The 19,936-nt window shown below is 39.6% G+C and overlaps 1 protein-coding gene across 1 annotated transcript in view; it reads left to right on the forward strand.

Moving 5' to 3' along the window:
* The window catches only part of LOC103458496 (latent-transforming growth factor beta-binding protein 2), a 104,325-nt gene that overhangs the window by 70,435 nt on the left and 13,954 nt on the right, over positions 1-19,936 (forward strand). The window contains exons 15-29 of the mRNA XM_008399342.2: positions 289-363; positions 1,194-1,319; positions 2,286-2,414; positions 2,592-2,711; positions 2,990-3,109; positions 7,137-7,256; positions 7,407-7,529; positions 7,643-7,768; positions 7,879-8,004; positions 8,184-8,309; positions 11,224-11,349; positions 11,607-11,726; positions 11,837-11,962; positions 16,030-16,152; positions 16,764-16,883. Coding sequence (XP_008397564.1) covers positions 289-363; positions 1,194-1,319; positions 2,286-2,414; positions 2,592-2,711; positions 2,990-3,109; positions 7,137-7,256; positions 7,407-7,529; positions 7,643-7,768; positions 7,879-8,004; positions 8,184-8,309; positions 11,224-11,349; positions 11,607-11,726; positions 11,837-11,962; positions 16,030-16,152; positions 16,764-16,883 — 1,806 coding nt within the window. The remainder of the gene's footprint in view (positions 1-288; positions 364-1,193; positions 1,320-2,285; positions 2,415-2,591; positions 2,712-2,989; positions 3,110-7,136; positions 7,257-7,406; positions 7,530-7,642; positions 7,769-7,878; positions 8,005-8,183; positions 8,310-11,223; positions 11,350-11,606; positions 11,727-11,836; positions 11,963-16,029; positions 16,153-16,763; positions 16,884-19,936) is intronic.

Here is a 19,936-nt window from a genome sequence, read left to right on the forward strand (position 1 = left end):
GATTTTATAACGTAGCTTCATAATTTTTTTTAAGAATCATTATTATGTTGATAAAACATGGATGATGTGAGGTCACAGATATCTTGTAATGGTGGATGCAATAAAAGACAAAATGTCAGCCTAATTTGACATTTTATCAGTTATTTCTCCTTCAGTAAAGCTATTACTTTATTAATTTATGTTGCGACGCAAGAATGATCTTGTAGATATTTTCTACATTTATCATACAATGGTATCCAGTTATAGTTATGTTGTACAACCTTTTGACTCTCCTCTTATTTTTTGTAGAGAGCTCTCCAGACTCCCCTGATTTCAACATGAGGCCAGATTTAAATGAAACAAGCCCTGGAGTTTCCGTCACTGGTAAGACATGAAGTAAAAAAAATAAAAATACAGAAAGCAGTAAAAAAAAAAAAGCTCTGTCTTACAACAGTACATACATCTTAAATCTAAATATGCTGATGGGAGGAGGGCTGCAGTGCTACCATTTAAAAAAAGAGCCCAATTCTTCATTTTTTATGTTTTATGTCAACAGCTGGCAGACAGCGGGACATCTTATAAGGCATTTTTGTAAGCTTACCCAAAGTAAAGCCGGAGAGAGCTTTATTTGACCCGTATTTCAGAGCCAAGTTGGCTTTGAGCTGATGTGCTGCACAGAGGGTAGGGGAGCAAGAAACCAAGAGAGATTGTGCCTCTTGGAAGGGTCTGTCATCACGAGCAGACAGAGGCCAAATTTATTAAAAGTGGAGGAAGAGACAAGAAAGTGGGAAGAAGTTTATTTTGCGGAAGAAAAATTGTGATCGACAGACCGATTACAGGAGTAAGAAGAATTACAGATGTCATGCAGAGATAGTGCTTTTCTCCTCTGCCAGGAGACAAGTTATGTCTTGGTTTTATCTTGCTCGTTTTGGATGAAAAGAATGAAGCTAACGTCAGGCTCGGTCGTGCATGTTTCTTTGCTCTTAACTCTTTGTAAAAGCTTCACACCACCTGTTAGAACACTACACCGTTGTAAAACCACTCTTCTCATCCAAGACTCCACTTATAAACTAGCAAAATAGTTACCCGCAGAGCACGGCATCTGTTTCTGGAATGCGCTTTTTAATTTTTTACAACCCCATTAATGTCGGGTCAGAAATGTTCTTGTCTGTTTTCTGGGTAACGACCATGTACATCTTTTGTTTTTTTCATAGGCCTTAACAAGTGTGCTACTTCACCAAATATATGTGGGCATGGAAAATGTGTTCCTGTGCAGAATGGATACACTTGCGACTGTGATCCAGGGTTCAAGCTCAGTGTATTGCAGAACAGTTGCATTGGTGAGTAACAGAGAGAGAGGTACGGCTACATCGCTATAGATCTGAATATTTGGATACGTTACTCAGTTATTACAGATTCACAACACAAAATAATATCCAGTCATAGTCAATAAATTAGTTCTGATGAAGCTTGCTGCTCAGATTAAAAGCACCTTTTGAAAATAACAATCTTTAAGCAGGTATTTTCATAAAAGCCACAGTCCCCCAATACGCAGTTTTCTTTTCAATTCTTTCAAAGCAGCAGTTATGTGTGTTGCTTGCTCACATTTGTTCTAGCATTCCTTTTCCTTCCTCCCAACTGTCTTGAATACAACCCTCGTTGAAAAACCAGCTTGTTAAGGAATTATCTTTGTTGGTGCGCCAATAACTTTTGACTGGACAACTGTGAAATCAGCATGATTGTGTTTCCAATAATAAAAAAGCCTTTTAGAAAATCGTTATTACTCCTCTGTAATAATCTAATTTCCTGAGAAATTGGATTTTAAGTTTCATTTCCCCAAATCATAAAAATTGTGCAGAAATAAAAACTTAAGATACATAACTTTTTCTGTCACGAATCTAAATGATACCTGAGCTTAACTTTTTGAATTGAATTACTGAAATAAAGTAACATTTCTATTCAACTATAAATGGTGCTGGGTAGGATTTAAAATGTTTGATTTTTACCAGCATAAAGCCTTGTTGGCTTTGTCCACCAAAATTACAATGAGAGTAAATTCTACAAAACAGTCATGATTTGTAGAAGCCTCGAGAATGCAAGCAAGCCAAAAATGAAAGGAATTTGTTTGTTTATGTTGACGCGTTTCATGATGCCTGTCAACAGCCGACTGAGGTATTGGTCGTTTTTCTGACAAAGGGCTTGGCTGCAGCCCTGGATTCATTGTTGAAGCGCTCCAGTTACAGGGCGCAATGTGTTCACTGCCTCCCACTGTAATCTAATGACCCCTTCACTTTTTCTCTTCATAGACGTGAACGAGTGTGAAATGGACCCATGTGAGGGTAAGGGCCACTGCATAAACAGCTATGGCTCCTACACATGTCAGTGCCACAGCGGCTACAGCCAGGTGATTACCCAGAACAGGAAATTCTGTCAAGGTGAGACACAGTCCAGTCTAGAGTCTTATATAAGGCTTCCAGTCATCATACCCAAGTCAGCTGTTAACTCCCACTTCAGTTTTTCTGTCAGCACTGTTCATTTTTAAAACATCCTCTCATAATGAATGCCCTGGAACATGACAGCCACTTTCTTTTCCGCTCTACTTGATTTGGCAGACATCAACGAGTGCAGCATGCCCAACAAGTGCCAGAACGGCCAGTGCGTCAACACTGAGGGATCTTTCACCTGCGAATGCAACGACGGCTACTCCAAATCATGGCGAGGCCTGTGTGAAGGTGATTTTCATGGATCAGCACAAACTCACGCACGCAAAGTCGAGTTAATTCGTCAACACAAGCAAATCCTTTTCGTGCAACAAAACACGTCTTGTATTTTCCTCTGCTCGAAGCCAGGAGAGCCATTCAGCTCCCTCCGTTTCTGGGGGATTATGTGTGTACTTATTTGTCTTTCTGACCTTACTACCGTTTTCTTCCGTTGATGCCATGCGTTGTTTGAGGAAGCTTGTTGTAGTAACAGCTAAAACGAACAATGTTATGGTTCTTTCCCTGTGCAGACGTAGATGAGTGCAGAGATCACAGCTCCTGTCCCAACGGCATCTGCGTCAACACTCTTGGCTCCTTCCAGTGCCAGACCTGTGGCCCGGGCTTCAGGCCCATCGGTGGGAGATGTGTAGGTAAGGCAACCTAACACCCCATCAAACCAGCAGGACCACCACCAGCCCCCTCCCTCCAGGTTCCTCAGGGCATTTCAAACTGCTTTGTGGAAATAAACCAGGTTTCCCTCTGGTGCAGTAATTCCTTTCCATGTTGGTTTACGATGACGTAACTCCTGGTCTTTGTTGGCATTGACAAAAGCGAAAAAGATCTTAAAAAGCTCTCGACTCCTTGTAACACAGTGCAGTTGACCAAGTAGCGCGAGCTGAATTGAATTTGCAGCTTTGCCGTTTATTGCTCAGAGGGATCCTCTCACTACAGATGTGCATGAAAATTTGAAATTAAATTAAATCTTATGCTTCAGCTGAGTTTATATTGGATATTTTCAGTCCTGTGTGGAACATTCCTGAGCTCATATAACAGCCCGAAACCACAGTGAATGATGGTTATATTGCACGGACTGATCGCAATCCCCCACTTTCCTAGCTCGTTTAGTGATTCCATGCATCCTCCTAGCCTCTGTGTATGCCTGTTATTGCTTAAACTCATTCAGCATGTTATTGCTGATCCTTTTCATATCACCCGTTCCATAAAAAGATTGTTTATAATACTTCAATTTGGGAGAGTCCAAATATTTTCTCTTGGCCAGAACCTTAAATAAACAGCATATTATTGTTGGAGAGCTTTGACCAGTGTAAATGTGAAGCCCAGCAGAGGCAAGCGGTGCTTTGTTACCGCCGTCGGGGTAGGTGAGAGAAGCGAGTAGTCACAGGAGATGTACGAGTGGGCCAGGAGGTCAGGTCCCTACTGCAAAGAGGTCATGGCACGTAAACAAACTTTCCCTCTCACTCACGATGCTGTCTGCGATCCGGTTTAAGGCTCCTACCAGGGATTAGAACGAACGCCAGGCTACACATGGAGCGTGTTTTCTCAAAACTAACACGCTTCGAGCTTCCAACCTGAAAGCGGCGTTATTACATAACAGTCTGACTGGCGTTACTGGTGTTGGCGTTCCCCTCCCAATGACCTTCCACACCTCTAATTTGCTTAGAAACCTAAGCTCCAACTATGTTCCAGAAATATGAAAATATAGACCAAATGAATGATGGAAAATATGAAAGGTAAAAACTATTCCTTGTCATGCATTTATCAGTAGATGTTGCTCATGTTTAAAAGAAAACAACACCTAAGCTGTTTTATTGGGCTAGTTTATTAACATCATTCATTTTGTGTAAGAAATAATGCATATGTAGTCCCACATAGCACATGTAGTTCCTTTGTTACATTACGTAGTTAATATGGATGAAAGAAAAAGGAAACATATCTGAAAAGTGTGCACTTCTAGATGCTTCGATTTTGCAAAACAGCTCAGACATATTTTAAGGTGAACATCTATAAGATGATTATTTTTCCCAACAAATCAGAGTCTTAACAGAAACGTATATTCATCATAAGATAAATTATACACAGGTCTACTCTAGTTACTATATTTAGGTCACTTTTGATGGTAACTGGTTGTACTCCATTTTAATTAGGTGTGGCAGAGCAAAATAAATATCGAAACCACAAATTCCAGATTTATATTTGTAAGAAAAAGTCAACTTGACTATTAAGTCTTTCTTTGCGTTGATCTATAATATAAAACACACTAAAGCTTGTAGTTGTAATATAGCAAAAAAAAAGAAACGGTTCAAAAGTGTGAATATTTTTTCAGTCGCTGTTTATTGTAATTGATAGGAAATCTGTAGATGATTGTTAAATGAAGGCCTGTTGCAATAAACAATAAATCAGCTAATCACATGATAAATTAAAATGAGCTCAATAATATCCATGTGCAAGATTATTTAGTGGTTTTCTCTTTTCTCCCTCTTTCTGCTAAAACTGGTCTTCAGTCTGGTGCATTGGTCTCAACTAGCTCTTTTTTTTTGAAGGGCAATTTTGTTTACAGAGACTTTGGAATTCATTTTACTTGTTGTTTTTCTCATTTTGTTTCTTTATTTTGGATATTTAAAATGTTTTCCAGATCCAGTGTTAAGTGTTTATTAGCTTTTAAAGTTTATTGATCTTTAGGAATGTGTTCTTTCATTGTTATGCCATTACCATTATATTACTTGAAAATGGTCTCAAAACAACAACATTATAATTTATTGTGACAGGCCTAGTTAAGTATAAACATTTTAACTCTGAACATTGACAGGGACAGTGCAAACAGGGCCTTTAGTGCATGTGTGAGCCTGTGGGAGTCACATAAACCAGCCAACCCCAGCACCCAGTTAACAGTATTTGCTTCAGTCAATTGACGACAGCACAAAGCAGCAGTTTAGGCCCAATTGGCCGAATCGAGGATAAACCTAATTGTTGGTGTGATAGGGAAAACAGCTCCCTTCCCTTGTTGGGGCTTATCAGGGGGGTCTGAGTGATGCTGGATGATTGCAGGGAAAAGTGGTGGGTCACAGTGACAGACGTCTGGCACTGCCTGTGGTTGGGGCAACAATACCAGCTTTGTGACTCTTTTACTTTGTCTTCATTGCATTTCAAGGTTTGTATCAGATCTCAGGAACATCCTTCCTTCTCTTTCTTTGCAGGGAAATTACTTGATTTGTCTTCCTCTTTGGACCCTTTTTCCATCTCTCAGCATAGCATAATATAATCCAAAAAAATTTATCTTTTAACACTTTATAAATATTGCTATTAAATAATATGTTTACAACATTAAGGTGTTACACAGATGCATTTTCTGAAGTGGTACAATCGTAAAAAGTTCTTATAATGAGGTCGGTGTGCTGATGTAATTTAATGAGTGCAGCTTGCAGTTATTCTGCAGGGTAGTTACGTTTTTATTGTTTCCCTTTTCCTCTTGAACCATCCACAAACTTCTTTTGAAAAACAAATGTTCAGTCTTGGACAGACCTGTTTTAGCTGATGGAAACCCAAATTATGCATTCTGACCTGGCAGTAACAACAGCTCTTAAGGGTTGGCAAAAACTAGTAGTAAGTCTTTCAGAAATAGCAAGAAATTCTGGCCCACTCTTCTTTGAAGAACTGCTTATCCCAGTAGGAGTATGTTTAAGGTCATACCACATCTTCTTGATCAGGTTTAAGCCCAGGTCTTACCCAGGCAACCTACCATTCTCCAGCAGGATTCACTGACAGGGAGCAGAATTTGTGGTTCTGTAGCAGTAAAACAGCCCCAGATCATCATGCTTCCACCACCATGTTTGGCTGTCAGTGTGAAGTTCTTCTGAATTGCTGTGTTCCAAGTTTGTCTCCTCATATTACAGATTATTTTCCCGTAAGCCTTAGAGATCATTAAATAGGCTTTTCTGGAAGAAGAAAAAAAGGTCTTTGTGTTCTTATTGAACACAACAACAACAACAACACAAAGATGCTTTTCTTGGGTTTGTTGGTATCCTGGAAAAGTTGATTCACTCTTGGAGTAAATCTGATTGGTTAGCCATTCCTAGGAATGTTCATTATTGCTCCATGCTTTCTCTATTTGTAGGCAATAGTTTTCACTGTGATTCACTGGAGTCCCAAAGCTTTACAAATGACTTTGTAACCATTCCCAGACTAAGAGATGTTAATGACTTTGTTTTTCATTTGTTCTTTTACTTCTTTAGCTTGGTGCATGATGCTTTGCATTTTGTGATCTTAGAGGTTTCTTAAGGTTATCAAAAAGATGTCATTTAGATGATTTCTTGATTTTATATGTTTTATAGGGTGTGTGTAATAAATAAAGCTGAACCAAACAATGTGGATAATCACAGCCAATTAATTATTTAATAAATGTGAGTATATTTACGAGTTAATCTCATGTGTTTTACTGAGCAATAACACTGGTGGTTTATAGTCTCTTTAAAAAAATCAAAACAGTTCAAAACAGATCTGTTTACATGTTTGTTTTATTAGTTTGGGAATTGACACTTGAATCACAATGTGTAATTTTGGTGAAATGAACAGATTTATTTATTTATTAAATGTATTTATTTATTAATTTAATTTATTTTATTAATTTATTTATTTCATTTATTAATCCTCTGTTTTCAGATACGAATGAATGCTTGAACCAAACCACGTGCGGTCGTGGTCGGTGTGTCAACACAGAGGGCTCCTATACATGCAACTGTTTCCAAGGCTACATGCTCTCATCAAACAATTTTTGCCAAGGTAACTGTCTGTCAGGAGGTATTTAAACCTCCAAGTTGGAGCTCTGTGACAGTGCTACTACAGAAGCCCTCAGGCACAACTGTAGGCTTATAAAAGTGCTACAAAAGAGTTTGCAGCTGTTTTCTAAGGGACTCTGTATTTTTCCTCCAGATGTGGATGAATGCATGCTTCCGGGGATCTGTCTCCATGGCCGCTGTGTCAATCTGGACGGCACCCACAAGTGCACCTGTAACCTTGGTTACCAAGTCTCGTCAGACAGCAAGTCGTGTGAAGGTCTGTTAGAAATCTTTTGGAGCTATTGAGTGTAAATCACCGATGCATGAGCCTCTCCTAGCGAAGTGCTGCTAGCAGCAACGTAATGTCTGCACATTATTACTTTCCTCTAGACATCAACGAGTGTGAGAGTGGTACAGCGTGCCCAGTGGGGATTTGTATCAACACAGCAGGTTCCTACAGTTGCCAGAACTGCGGGCCTGGTTTTGGACCATCCGCTAATGGGCTGAGATGTGAAGGTAAGGAAATAGCCGCCTAACGATTTACACTAATTTGCAGTGTTGGAGGAACACTGCAGTGTTTTGATGATATATTGGCTTACTTGTGAATTTGTTCTTTCCGTTTCCAGACATTGATGAGTGTGCACAGGAAAGCTTTTGCTTTGGAGGGGTGTGTGCCAACACAGAGGGATCCTTCATTTGCACTCGATGCAAAGCTGGCTATAGAGTGTCTGAGGACAGGCAGAGGTGTGAAGGTAAGTCCAATCTCCAGCTTGTCTTTCAGTGAAACCATTAGTGTTGTTAGAGTTTTTCTCACCCCATCTGTTCACTGTGTAATCATAAATGTTTTGTTGCTATTCAACTGGTTTTACTACAGATATTATTCAATCTCCCTGTAAGCATGAATGCATGTCTATGCGTCGCTCCTCCTCAGATATCGATGAGTGCCAGTACCTGACTACCTGTTCCAATGGGATCTGTCTAAACTCAGAAGGGTCTTATACATGTGAGAACTGCCCTGCAGGGTATCAAGTGTCTTTTGATGGGGAACTCTGTCAAGGTTAGTTTATTTAGCAATTCTTGTTAAAAAATTACTTCTGTGTAATGTACTCTTGATTATAGAGCTAATCTTGGCGGTGAAAAAGTTTATATTCCTTCATGCGTTCGTAATTATATTGTTCTCAACTCTGAAGACAAAAAGTATTTACACCCATAGAAAGGGTTCTGATTATACCAGAATAACTCTTGTTGGTATTTTATGTGACAGATCAATACTAAGTGGTATATATATGTGAAGTGGAAGTAAAATGCTACATGCTTGACAAACAATGTTTGATTTTAGACTTTCTGAATCAATACTTTGTAGAATCATAATCCCTCAATAATATCTGCATGTCCTCTGGTGTTATGGAGTTTGAGCATCTAGAAACTGAAAGGTTTGGCAATTTACCGTTGTAAACTAACTGAAGCTCAGTCACATTGGATAAAGAGTGTTCATAGCAATATCAATTTCGAAGCCCACCCACATGTCTCAACTGGATTTATGTCTAAGCTTTGACTTGTCCATTCTAATACAGGAATCCATCTACCCATAAATCCAATCACTACGTTACTCACTCTTTTCATTTAATAGGCATCCAAAACAACATAAATTAGATTTTTCTCTTCTATGTTTTAGAAATTTTAAATGTGTGAATTATCTCACAACAGATATCAATGAGTGTGCAGTGGCAACCACCTGTCCCCAGGGAAAATGTACAAACACGGAGGGTTCGTTCACGTGTGTCACCTGCCAACCTGGTTTCACAGTTTCTGACAATGGACAAAACTGTGAAAGCAGAGTTGAAGTTGTTACTGTTTGCTTCTGCTGTTTTTATTCAAACATTCCTTTGGGTTTCAGCAAAGGACAAGTTTGTCAAAATCTGTTCCTATTTTGGGACCTGAGTTAGGTTATGTTTATGAAGCATCAGGTGTGACAGCAAGGTGCCAAAATACCATCATTTTAAACCAGTAACTCCCATGCATAACATCATTGCTGGAGACTGGACTTTTTCATCGTTTGGCATCCCTCATCTGATCTCTGCTCAGTGGACTAAACCTCAAATAGAACAAGATGATGTAAGGCTTCTTGCAGATAGCGCCGCTCAAAAGAAATCCACGTTATAATTGATTACAACTGGCAGTCTTCATTTAATTGAAGCCAAAGATGGTCATCTTGTCCTATGGTGTGTATTTGTGTCCAGATGTGGATGAATGCTCAGAGGGTAACTTGTGTCCTGGCCAACTGTGCGTTAACACCCCAGGATTTTACACCTGCAGGAGCTGCAGAGCTGGTTTCCAACTGTCTGAAGACAGACACACACCTGTGAAGGCAAAACACAGTCAACCCAATCAGGTTTCAGCCATGGAAAATGATTAGAGATACTTACAGCACTCTGTGATTTGTCTTGACATAATTTGTAAGATCAATGCGACACAATGGCAGCTCTGACAAATCCTGTGAGGTTAGATGTGTCATGACTTCATTGGGAGGAAAAGAGGAATGATTATATAAACGAGGTTCAAACACGCTCCGAGTTACTCATATATACCAGAGTGTGGATGTAGCCTGAGAGGAAGATCCCCCACTGATATGTGTCTTTGCAAGGGAAATGATTTCACTAAACAAAGTCCAAGTGAGTCTTTTATGGGATTTTAATGGATGTGTCTGGTGCCATGGAAAATATTAAAGGTTTAATTTAACATGAATTCCACCACCTCCCCCTTTTATTGCAATGCTTTGAGGTACCCTGTTATGGGCAAGCAGAACCATCTCAGTGACAAAAAGGGCACATGCTGTCATCTGTTGTGTGTTTTTCTTTTCAGTCCTTTTGTTTCCACGAGTAAAATCGAGAGATGTTTAATTTGGAATGTCTGAACATAGTTCATCAGTGCATACGGGAAAGTTTAAGACAAAAGGAGGAATAGAAATGTCTCCAACTCAAAATATAGTTTATAAAATGTTGATTTGTTTGGCGATTTATCTAGTGAGGTGGACAAAGTTAGGAGAAATTCCTGAAGGCAGTAGCTTAGATACCTAAAATACCAGCATGCTAAAGAGATATTATAAAGCTCTCTGTGGCAAGCTCAGTCTGCCTGTACATAAACACAGCTTGGAATACCCATGTAAGACATAAACCCATTTGAAACATTATGTTTCTGGCAGCAATCACATAGATGTTGTCATTTTTGCTCTAGTCCAGCCAACTCTGGAAATTCATTTCACTGATTTATGTCCAAGATGTCTTAATCTTGGTTTTATTCCTCAAAGCAAACTGCCCTTTTTCTATGTTGCCAACAAGTGGCTAAGCATCTGTTCTCCTTGAAAAAGTTTTTTTTTTGTTGTTTTTTTTGTGTCCTATTTACCACCATTTCCCATCAGACATCAAGGATCTGAATGTCACATCCTCATCCATATCCACTGCTCACTTCCTGTAGAAAAGATTGCCTACAATGTCTTTTTGTTATGCTTTTAAAACTAGCGATATGCTTTGAAATTGAGATTTTGATTTATCTATGTTTTATTCATTATTCGTTGGTTTTAATGTCTAAACAATCTAATGATATTTGCCCTTTATCAATGGTCCATGCTACTTTAAAGAAATACAGCCTGTTTCTCTACAGAGACTCGAGTGGTCACATATCAGCAAGCTGGTGACTGTTTGTGCTTTTAGTAATTATGTGTCACCTGTAATAACTTGGTACTTCAAATTTAATGACCATTCCACATACTCATCTGTCCACTCTTTTTCATAAACCCACTGTCAGTGCAATCTAATAAAGAAGACTGTGCTTACTGTATGGCAGCATTTTAAGCTGAGTCACACGTATTCAGTAATATTCTTTAAGGAGATAAGACAAAAACCAGACTCTTTGGGGAATTTTCTTCTGATGATAACCTATGTCTAACCCTTTCTTCTCTTACTTTCTCTAAGATATCGACGAGTGCCAGGCTGCAGGTGTTTGCCTCGCAGGTGTTTGTGTTAATACGGAGGGCTCCTTCTCCTGCATGTCCTGCGATCCGGGCTTCAGCGTAGCGCCCAACGGCCTCTCGTGTGAAGGTACAAAACAGTGGGGTTTCTCACTGTGGTCATTGAAATTTATGATTCCCATGAAGTCATTTTCACAGTCATCTGTTCCGACACTGCATGTGACCCCTCCTCTGGTAAGGCGCTGCTGAAGACGATGATGGATGATTTGTTCTCTGTGGTCTGGAAGTTCTTTCTCTAACACGAAAAAGCAAATTTGTAGTGTGATCACATGATTCATAGCTTGTGTAACTGTTGCACTGATCATGTTTCTGCGTATGTAAATGCAGATGTGGATGAATGTGAGGATGCAAGCCTGTGTCTGGGAGGCCAGTGCACCAACACCATCGGCTCCTATAGCTGCTTGTGCCCATCTGGACTGGAGTTGGGAGATGGGACATCTTGCAGGGGTATTTATACATTTGACATATACCATTAGTGGTTTGTTCTTCCTCCTGGGCTACCACAAGCTGGCATGTTGACACAGCTGTGTGAGTCGACTTGTGCTTGTTTGTGACAGACATCAACGAGTGTTTAACCATGGCGGGAATTTGTGGAGAAGGAAACTGTTTGAATACGGAGGGTTCCTACAGATGTATGTGTCCTGATGGATTTACCACTACCGATGAACGCCCTGGCTGCCAAGGTAACGGGACATCATCATTCAAATTTTATTAGCTTTATGTAACAGGGTGAGGCAGATTAACAGATGACCTGAGATGGTTATATGTTTATATTTTTTAGGAGATTTAGCTTAATTCAGTTTTTAACATGCAGTTCCTTTTTAAAAGTAAGTATTGAGTAATGTAAAGATAATTTTTTTTCATATTGTATCCACAGCCCTACATGAATTTCAGTGGAATTTTCTGTGAGAGATCAGCACATGTTAGTGCGTAATTGTGAAACGGAATGACAATGATGCATGTTTTTTAAAGTATTTTAGCTATGCTTGAAGTGCAAAGCTAAAATGTATCTGGCATGCAGTTTAGTTATTGTTTTCTACCTCGTGTTGGAATGTCACATAAAATGTCAGTAAAATGCCTTGAAGTTTGTTTTATGACAAAATGTTTGAAGGTTTGTATAGTTCGTAAAGGCATTATGCAAACTCGCATGTGTTTTCTGATTAAGTGCAGACTGGTTCTTCTCACCAAATAGCTCTGGGTGCAGAGGCTGAGTGTAATGGGCCATGGCTTCATCAACTGTCCCCGTTTGGACATCAGTTTGATGTTTTTCCAGCCGCACCCAGTAACCCACTGGTCATAAGATAGGAAACAAATGGAGCCTGATTGTCAACTGAAAATAAATTTTCAGCAAATTGAAGCTTTTGCTGTAAAAAGACCATGAAATTAATGGACAGGATGTTAGAATTGGATCAATATTTTTTCTGGTGGGTCTTGCAAGAAACAAGTGGAGTTAACTAAATGTAAAATTATCTAGCCTTGCAACATCCAGACATGACCTGAGGCATGTACCTCCCTAAAAACACAGGCGAGGTCCAGCATGATATTTTCCAAGATTTACTTACAGTGGAGATCTATAGTTGGTCCTAAAATGCGGACATCTTTCTACCAAAGTGTTTGCCACACAGCAGCTTCGGTATCCTCTAAACACTGTGAGCAAATTGCCCAGACTGTGTCAGGTACTTTGGCTTGCTGCCACAGCAAATACTGGGGCCTAATTATCCTATAAATCAGCGGGTGTCGTATATTTTCTTGCAGTCTGCCACGGTGTGTACAGTGCTGACACAATGAAAGCCAGACCCCTCTGACATGAACCTACAGGGGGAGGAAAAGGGGAGGACAAGGGTTTGTGAGGTCATTTGAATGAAAGATAGGCTTTGGAATGTAATACCAATATGATTCTTGGTCCCAAAATGGAAAATGTATAATAAAAAGCTGACAACAGACTGAAACCCATTTTAATTTGATCCAGATTAGCAAGTTGCACCATAAACGTTTGAAAAATTTGAAGCCAAATAAATAACTCTATTCCCATGGAGTTACAGCATGTTTGTTTTAACGGTTTATTTTATTTGTTTTTCCTTATTTCTGCTTTAGATGTTTACCTTTTCATTTCTGTAGTCATAATATACCAACCGTTAAGATTTAAAAAAATTTTTACCCAGATGATTAATTCTCTCTATTCATTATTCTCACCCCAAGTGCTTTACTCAATATGTCATTATGCGGCATCCATCTATAGCTAAAGGGGCAGTATTATGTAAAATCTGCTTTTTTGAGGTTTGCATAATGTTATTCCCTCAACAAAATATACCTGGAGTGTTGCTTGATCATGCATGTTTGAGAAATCCTTAAATCTCTCATGGCAACCATTAAGCTGTGCAAAGCATGTGGGGGGACCAAGCGACAAAGCTCCTGCTCAGAGTTGCAGTTTCCAAGCTTCTGAACTTTTGCTTCACAGAGCACTCCTCCCCCACGACTTCCCCATTCAGCTCCTTCAGACTAGCCAGCAGCAATTAGCAAACACCTGGTGAAACCACACATCTGCTGAGCTCATCATACGAGGCACTTCTCAGTGCAACGCTGGTAAAAAGGGATAATAGAGAGGTGATGTTGTGATGACTTCCTGAAGAATCAATTCTTGATTCTTCCTGAAGAGCAGGACTTTGTTAAAGACACAGAGGCCCATTTTCAAGGCATTAAATTACCAAGTCTAATTCCTTTTAAGTCATATTTGATATATTCATAAATATATCAAAGTTTATATAAATTTGTATAACAACTGAACATAGTTACTAGATTGCGCTATAAAATGGCACGATGTGCCTGGAAAATACATAATGCTTCTCTTTTTAGTCTTGATTTTCTATTTTTGATACAACCTCCAAAAAAACACAGATTAAATACCTAAGTAACTTTTAGTTTATAGAAATTCTCAGTCGTGCCACTGACTTGGCCAAGGGTGATTTTGTTTAAAAAACGTAATAACATTAGATTTTTTTTCTCCTATGAGGTAGTTACTTGATTGCACTATAAAGTTTTTCTATGTACCTGGAAAACACATAATATTGCCCCTTTAAGTGTGTACCACTCTTTTTTAGTCTGAGAGAAATGTTCTCTCGGCAGTGGTAAAATAGGTTGGCACCAGACACAGAGGTTCCTGGTTCAAATCCTGCTTGCTCTCTCCCTGGGAATAATCTTGGGCACTGTGTAAGGAAGGGCATTTATCTTAAATTGATAACAAAATGACAAAATTGTTCTCAGCCTGTAAAGTGCCAGTCAGAAGTTTACATACACTCAACATCAAAGTGCATGCCGTATTCATTTAAGCTTTTAAACAATTGGTTATGGGGAGGTATTTCAGGGTAGCTGAATTGAACTTAATGCACTTGTACTCCTGGCAGAAAAACAGACCGTTAGTATGATGCTACTGCAGAAATGCTCGACAGTTGGCACAATGTTCTTAAGATTAAGTACAAACACATGTTTTACTATCCAAATAGCTCATTGTTTTTCATGTCTGAGCAATAAACTTTTCCCCTGAATGCATTTGGCTTGCTTCTATGAGCAGCTGCCAATTTCCGTTGAGGCTGAAGGTGTCAATTTTAAAGCAGTCCTTCGCTCTTGCTCAGCACACTCTGTCCATGGCAAACTTTAATTCATTTCACTATGGATGGACTATGAGATGTTCCTCTTGTTTTTATTGAGGACAAATGATCATAACTCTGTAAAGTGTCTCTACAAAGTATTCACAGTGGTTAACTTTTTTCAAATTTCTTTAGAAAGGAATGTCTTGAGGCACAAATTTGGAGAAGGCTACAGAAAAGTTTCTGCTGCTTTGAAAGTCCCAATTAGCTTTGTAGCCTTCATCATTTATAAATGGAAAACTCTGCCTAGAGCTGGCTGGCTGTCTAAACTGAGCAATCAGGGAAGAAGGACCTTAGTTGTACGTGATTAAGAACCCAATGGTTATTCTGTCATGGTTCCAGCATTCCTCTGTTGACAGAGGACAACCTTCCACAAGGACAGCCATCTCTGCAGCAATCCACAAATCAAGCATCTATAGTAGATTGACTAGATGAAAGCTGGTCCATAGTAAATGCACATGGCAGCCCATCTGAAGTTTGCCAAAAGACATCTAAAGGACTCTCACACCATGAGAAACTAAAGTCTTCTGGTCTGATAATTTTTAAAGGAAACCAGACATGGCTCATCACTAAGCCAATACCTGCTGCTGAGCCCACTTGACCTCAGACTGGGGTGACGGGTAATTTCTCAGCAGGACAAGGAGGCACATGACCAATATCTCAAAGTAGCAGCTTCAGAACTACTCTATGAATGTCCTGGAGTGGCCAAGTCGGAGTCCAGATCTGGATCTGAATCTGATTGAACATTTAGGGAGTGACCTGATTGTCTATATATGAATCCTATCCAACCTGATGGGCCTTGAGAAGAACTGCAAAAAAGAATGGAATAAACTGCCTAAAGTTTTGTTAAGCTTTTGGCACCATATTCAAAAACACTTTTGAGGCTGTGTCTGCTGCCAGAGATCAACAAAGTGTTGAGCAAAGTCTCTGACAATGTCATAATAGGGTGTTTGTGTGTTTTGACCAAAGAGATTCATGTAATGGAATATGGAATGAAAAGGTGAAGCAATGTGAACACTTTACGGATGCACTTTATCTCAGTCCACCCTTCCTGCTATTATCTCTCATAATTATTTTCCTTTCTTTTTCCTTTATTCCTATCACAGATGTTGATGAGTGCAGCAGAGATGACGTGTGCATTCGAGGAGAGTGTCTGAACATTGAGGGTTCTTTCTTATGCTTGTGCGAAGCCGGCTTCAAGTACAACACTGATTCAGCTGACTGTGAAGGTACGATGGGCTTAAGCCCAACAGCGTTGGTGTCCAGTTCTGGTGGTCTCATCGTGGTGTTTGTTGACCCCCAGCTCTGCCATGAACTTTGCTCTCCATGTGTAAACCAGCGTGTCAGAGCTGGCCGTTTGATCGTCATGCTACATTAGGGCTTAAGCGTAGTGCTGTTGGCTATGATTGATTATCTATAGCACATGAGGACCTTGTTCCAGTGAAAGTGTCCAAGCCTGGCTTAGAGGCTTCCCTCTATGATCCCCAAGCTGAGAGGTTTGTGTGGCTGGAGCCCTGAACTCCCATTCCCTTGAGGAAAGCATGAATGACCCCATTGTGAGCAAGAGGTGTTTTTTCCCTCTGGAACGTCTCCCTTTTGCTCCTTCACAAGTTCTTTGGTTGCTGTAATAATATTGTTTTTGGCCATTTTTGTTGCCTGCTTCGTTTACTGAGGACAGCTTCACCACAGGCCTCTTGGCCAACTCCTATTGGACAGACATTACATTTTACGCACTAGAGCAGTGGAGGGAATACAAGTTTGCGTGTGGGGTGAATGTAGCTAATTTTAGACCCTTTTTGTGAGATTCCAACAAACATTGTTCTTTTTTTTGTTCTTACAGACCAGGATGAGTGTAAGGAGTTTGGAAGCTCGGTGTGTGGTACCTGGAGCTGCAAGAACACCATTGGCTCCTATCAGTGCTTCATGGAGTGCCAGCCTGACATGCTTAGCGGAGACTGTGGTGAGTGATTAAATGACTTCAGGGCATTGTATTGGAATCTTATGTGCCATACCATACCTTAAAGCAGACATAATTGTGAAAGGGAATGAAAGTGAGATGTCCATTTTCATTCCGTCCCTCCTAAGCATTTGTTTACTTTTTCCCCATTCTTCTTGGCAAAATAGCTCATGATCAGTAAGATTGGATGAAGAGTGTCTGTCCACCTCTAAACTGAACAGACACAAAGACCAAAGTACCCTTTGGCCTTTGTAACATTGTAGGAATGTGCAATGTTAATCTTCCTTCATTAACAGTGTTTTGCATGTAGGTATGTTTTGATCTCAAGAGTAATGAACCTTCTTCCATACCAACACACATGGATTACATTGACATATTCATGGTTGAGAAAATCTTATCTATGTAGTCGTCCCATACATAAAGTGCAAGGCAAAATTCCCTTTGGAATCAGGTGCTTTAACTTGCAGAAGAGTCCCATCATTGAAACCTTAGAGTCAAGCTAGAGAGGGATAACAGTCTCTTCTCTTTGACAGTAGAGTTACTGAGCATCTCTGGTAAGCAGAGACAGGAGCTGAAACTTGATCATTTCTGTGGCCTTTTTGGGAAAGAACTGTGAAACCAGAGCTTGTTATCCTCTTTAGTGCCCCCTGTAGAGAGATTTAGCTTTTGCAATATATGAATGAAGAATGCATGAAGAATTGTCTGAGGTTACGGAATTAAACACCTGTTGCACAGAATGATCTTACAATTAGTGAATCCTGCATAGACTCACACATTTTTGATACCAAAGTAATTTAGAATAAGCTGTGACTGCATGATTTTCTGCTTCTCTTCATTACCATCCTAACCATGTTTGGCTGCCTTTCATTTCATTTGTTCACCATGTTGTCTGACTTACACAAGCTGGTAACAGCAGAGACCTTTAGAAGAATAAGAACTACCTGAAACCACGAGCTAACCTCCAGGTCATTAAAATGCATTTTTAGTTTGACTATTTGGAACATCAGTGTCTCACTGTTGCAGAATTTCCTTTTACAAGTGTTCACACTCCTTGAAACAGAAAGGATGACATTTTATGTAATTTATTGGTATTATATGGTACAAATCAACACAAAGTGGTGAATGTTTATGAATGGATGGAAAAATGCATGGTTTATAAAATTGCTTACGAATAAAAATCTTAAAATAATTATGCATGTTTGTCTTCATGTCCATATTTAGCTGCAGGTGTTTTGGGGCATATCCTAACCAGCTTTGCATTGTGCTTTTCAAAATAATAGTAACTTATGTAAGATGGGATTGAGCATTTAAACAGGAAGAGCAATTTCCAGCTCTTCCTGTTTACTCTCAAACGGACATCGGCCTGGGCTTTGATCGGACTATTCTTGCACATTAATATGCTTTGATTTAAACTGTTTCCTTAAAGTTCTGGTTGTATGTCTTGTATCTTTATCCTGCTGGATTATGAACCATGTCTCTTTTGATTTGCAACCTCTAACATGATTTCTTCCAGAAATCAAGAATATGATCCAGAATATGATCCAGAATCTGACTAGCGTCCTTTTCATTTATTGTGTGTATTTTTTATTTTTTTGCAGCTTTCTGCTCATCATAATATTTTGCATGTAGATCAAACATTTCCATTTTGGTGTCACTAGACCAAAACAGACTCTTATAGTTCTGTCTTTCTTCTCACCAGTTGTCCTTTAAGATTTTCCTTTTGAGAGACTCTTCCAGCTTAACTGTAGATCTCTGCAGCTTCTTCCAGACTTACCACAGACTTCCAAGCAGCTTTTCTCGTTAATGCTCTCCTTGTTCTGCTCGTCATTTTAAAAAGATGACCTTGGGTTTGCAGTTGAGTGACACACTCTGGGGACTGAATGAGATTCTTGGCAGGATACACGGTGGAGCATCAGGACATTTAGTTTTCTTGCAATGAGGGGTAAAAAAATGGTGTCCAACTCTTTAATATTTTCTGAATGCTACTTGTGTTTTCGTGAGACCTGACACCAAACACTCCCAGTTCAGCACTGACTTGGCGCTCCAGTTAAAGAACTTGACCTCTTACCCCAACACCAAACACAACAGCAGCTTGTTTCACCTCACAACGAGAATATGTGGGAGATGCTGCCGTCACTTCAATAAAAATCCAAGGAGGGGAGCTCACTTACTTCATGGCCTTTTTTGACTGCTTGTAAAAATCAGCCGATATTTAAAATGGGAGCAGACGCTGTAATTTGCTGTTTCTGCAAGGGCCGGTGTTATGCCTTCGGAGGGGACAGCGGTTGTCGTTGGCGCTGCTCCCTGTTCTCATTTAGATTTAGGCGCCATGACATAAAAAAGGAAAAACACATTTTTTTTCCCCCCACAGCAAACGTCACCCACAATTGTGCTATAATGAGTGCACGCAAGCCCTCCTTGATGCTGTGGTTATTGTTTTTAGTTTTTAGTCACACTCATAGTCATAACTTCCCTGAAGCTATGCCATGTCTTTAATAAGGCTTTCCTTAAATAGGAAATTGTCTGCGGTTACTCTCTTGCCTCGTATAAATGTATAGGACTTGGATGACTTTAACCTATTTCTTACACTTTGATAGCAATTTTTGTCATAGAGGTATGACCACAATATGCCAGATGAGTTTGTTTGTTGTTACCTTAGACAGGTTGTGGCTATTACAGTGAACCTCAGAGATTTACAAATCTCTGTACTTATGAGGTTCAGTAATCTGGTTGCACCTCTATTAAGTTGTCCTTTGTAGGAGTCCTTTTCAAAAGTTATTCAACTCTCTCTTATTAGGACTTTTTTTGCTCACAAGCTTTTAGATAACATTTACTCAGTGTGTTGTCAGGTGTTGCAGAACCTGTTAATCACTCATTCATCTAAGTCAGGTGGGTGGCAGTAGGAAATACTTTAGACATGTAAGAGAGTTGGAAGCCACTGGTCTACAGGATATGTCCCCCATTAAATGTGGAAAAGGTTTTGAAATATTTGATCATGTACTCAGTTTTTACATTATGCTCTGGCACATTATATTCATATGGGCGTGAACAAATTT

Source organism: Poecilia reticulata, linkage group LG22 (genome assembly GCF_000633615.1).
Source record: "Poecilia reticulata strain Guanapo linkage group LG22, Guppy_female_1.0+MT, whole genome shotgun sequence".
Classification (NCBI taxonomy): Eukaryota; Metazoa; Chordata; class Actinopteri; order Cyprinodontiformes; family Poeciliidae; genus Poecilia; species Poecilia reticulata.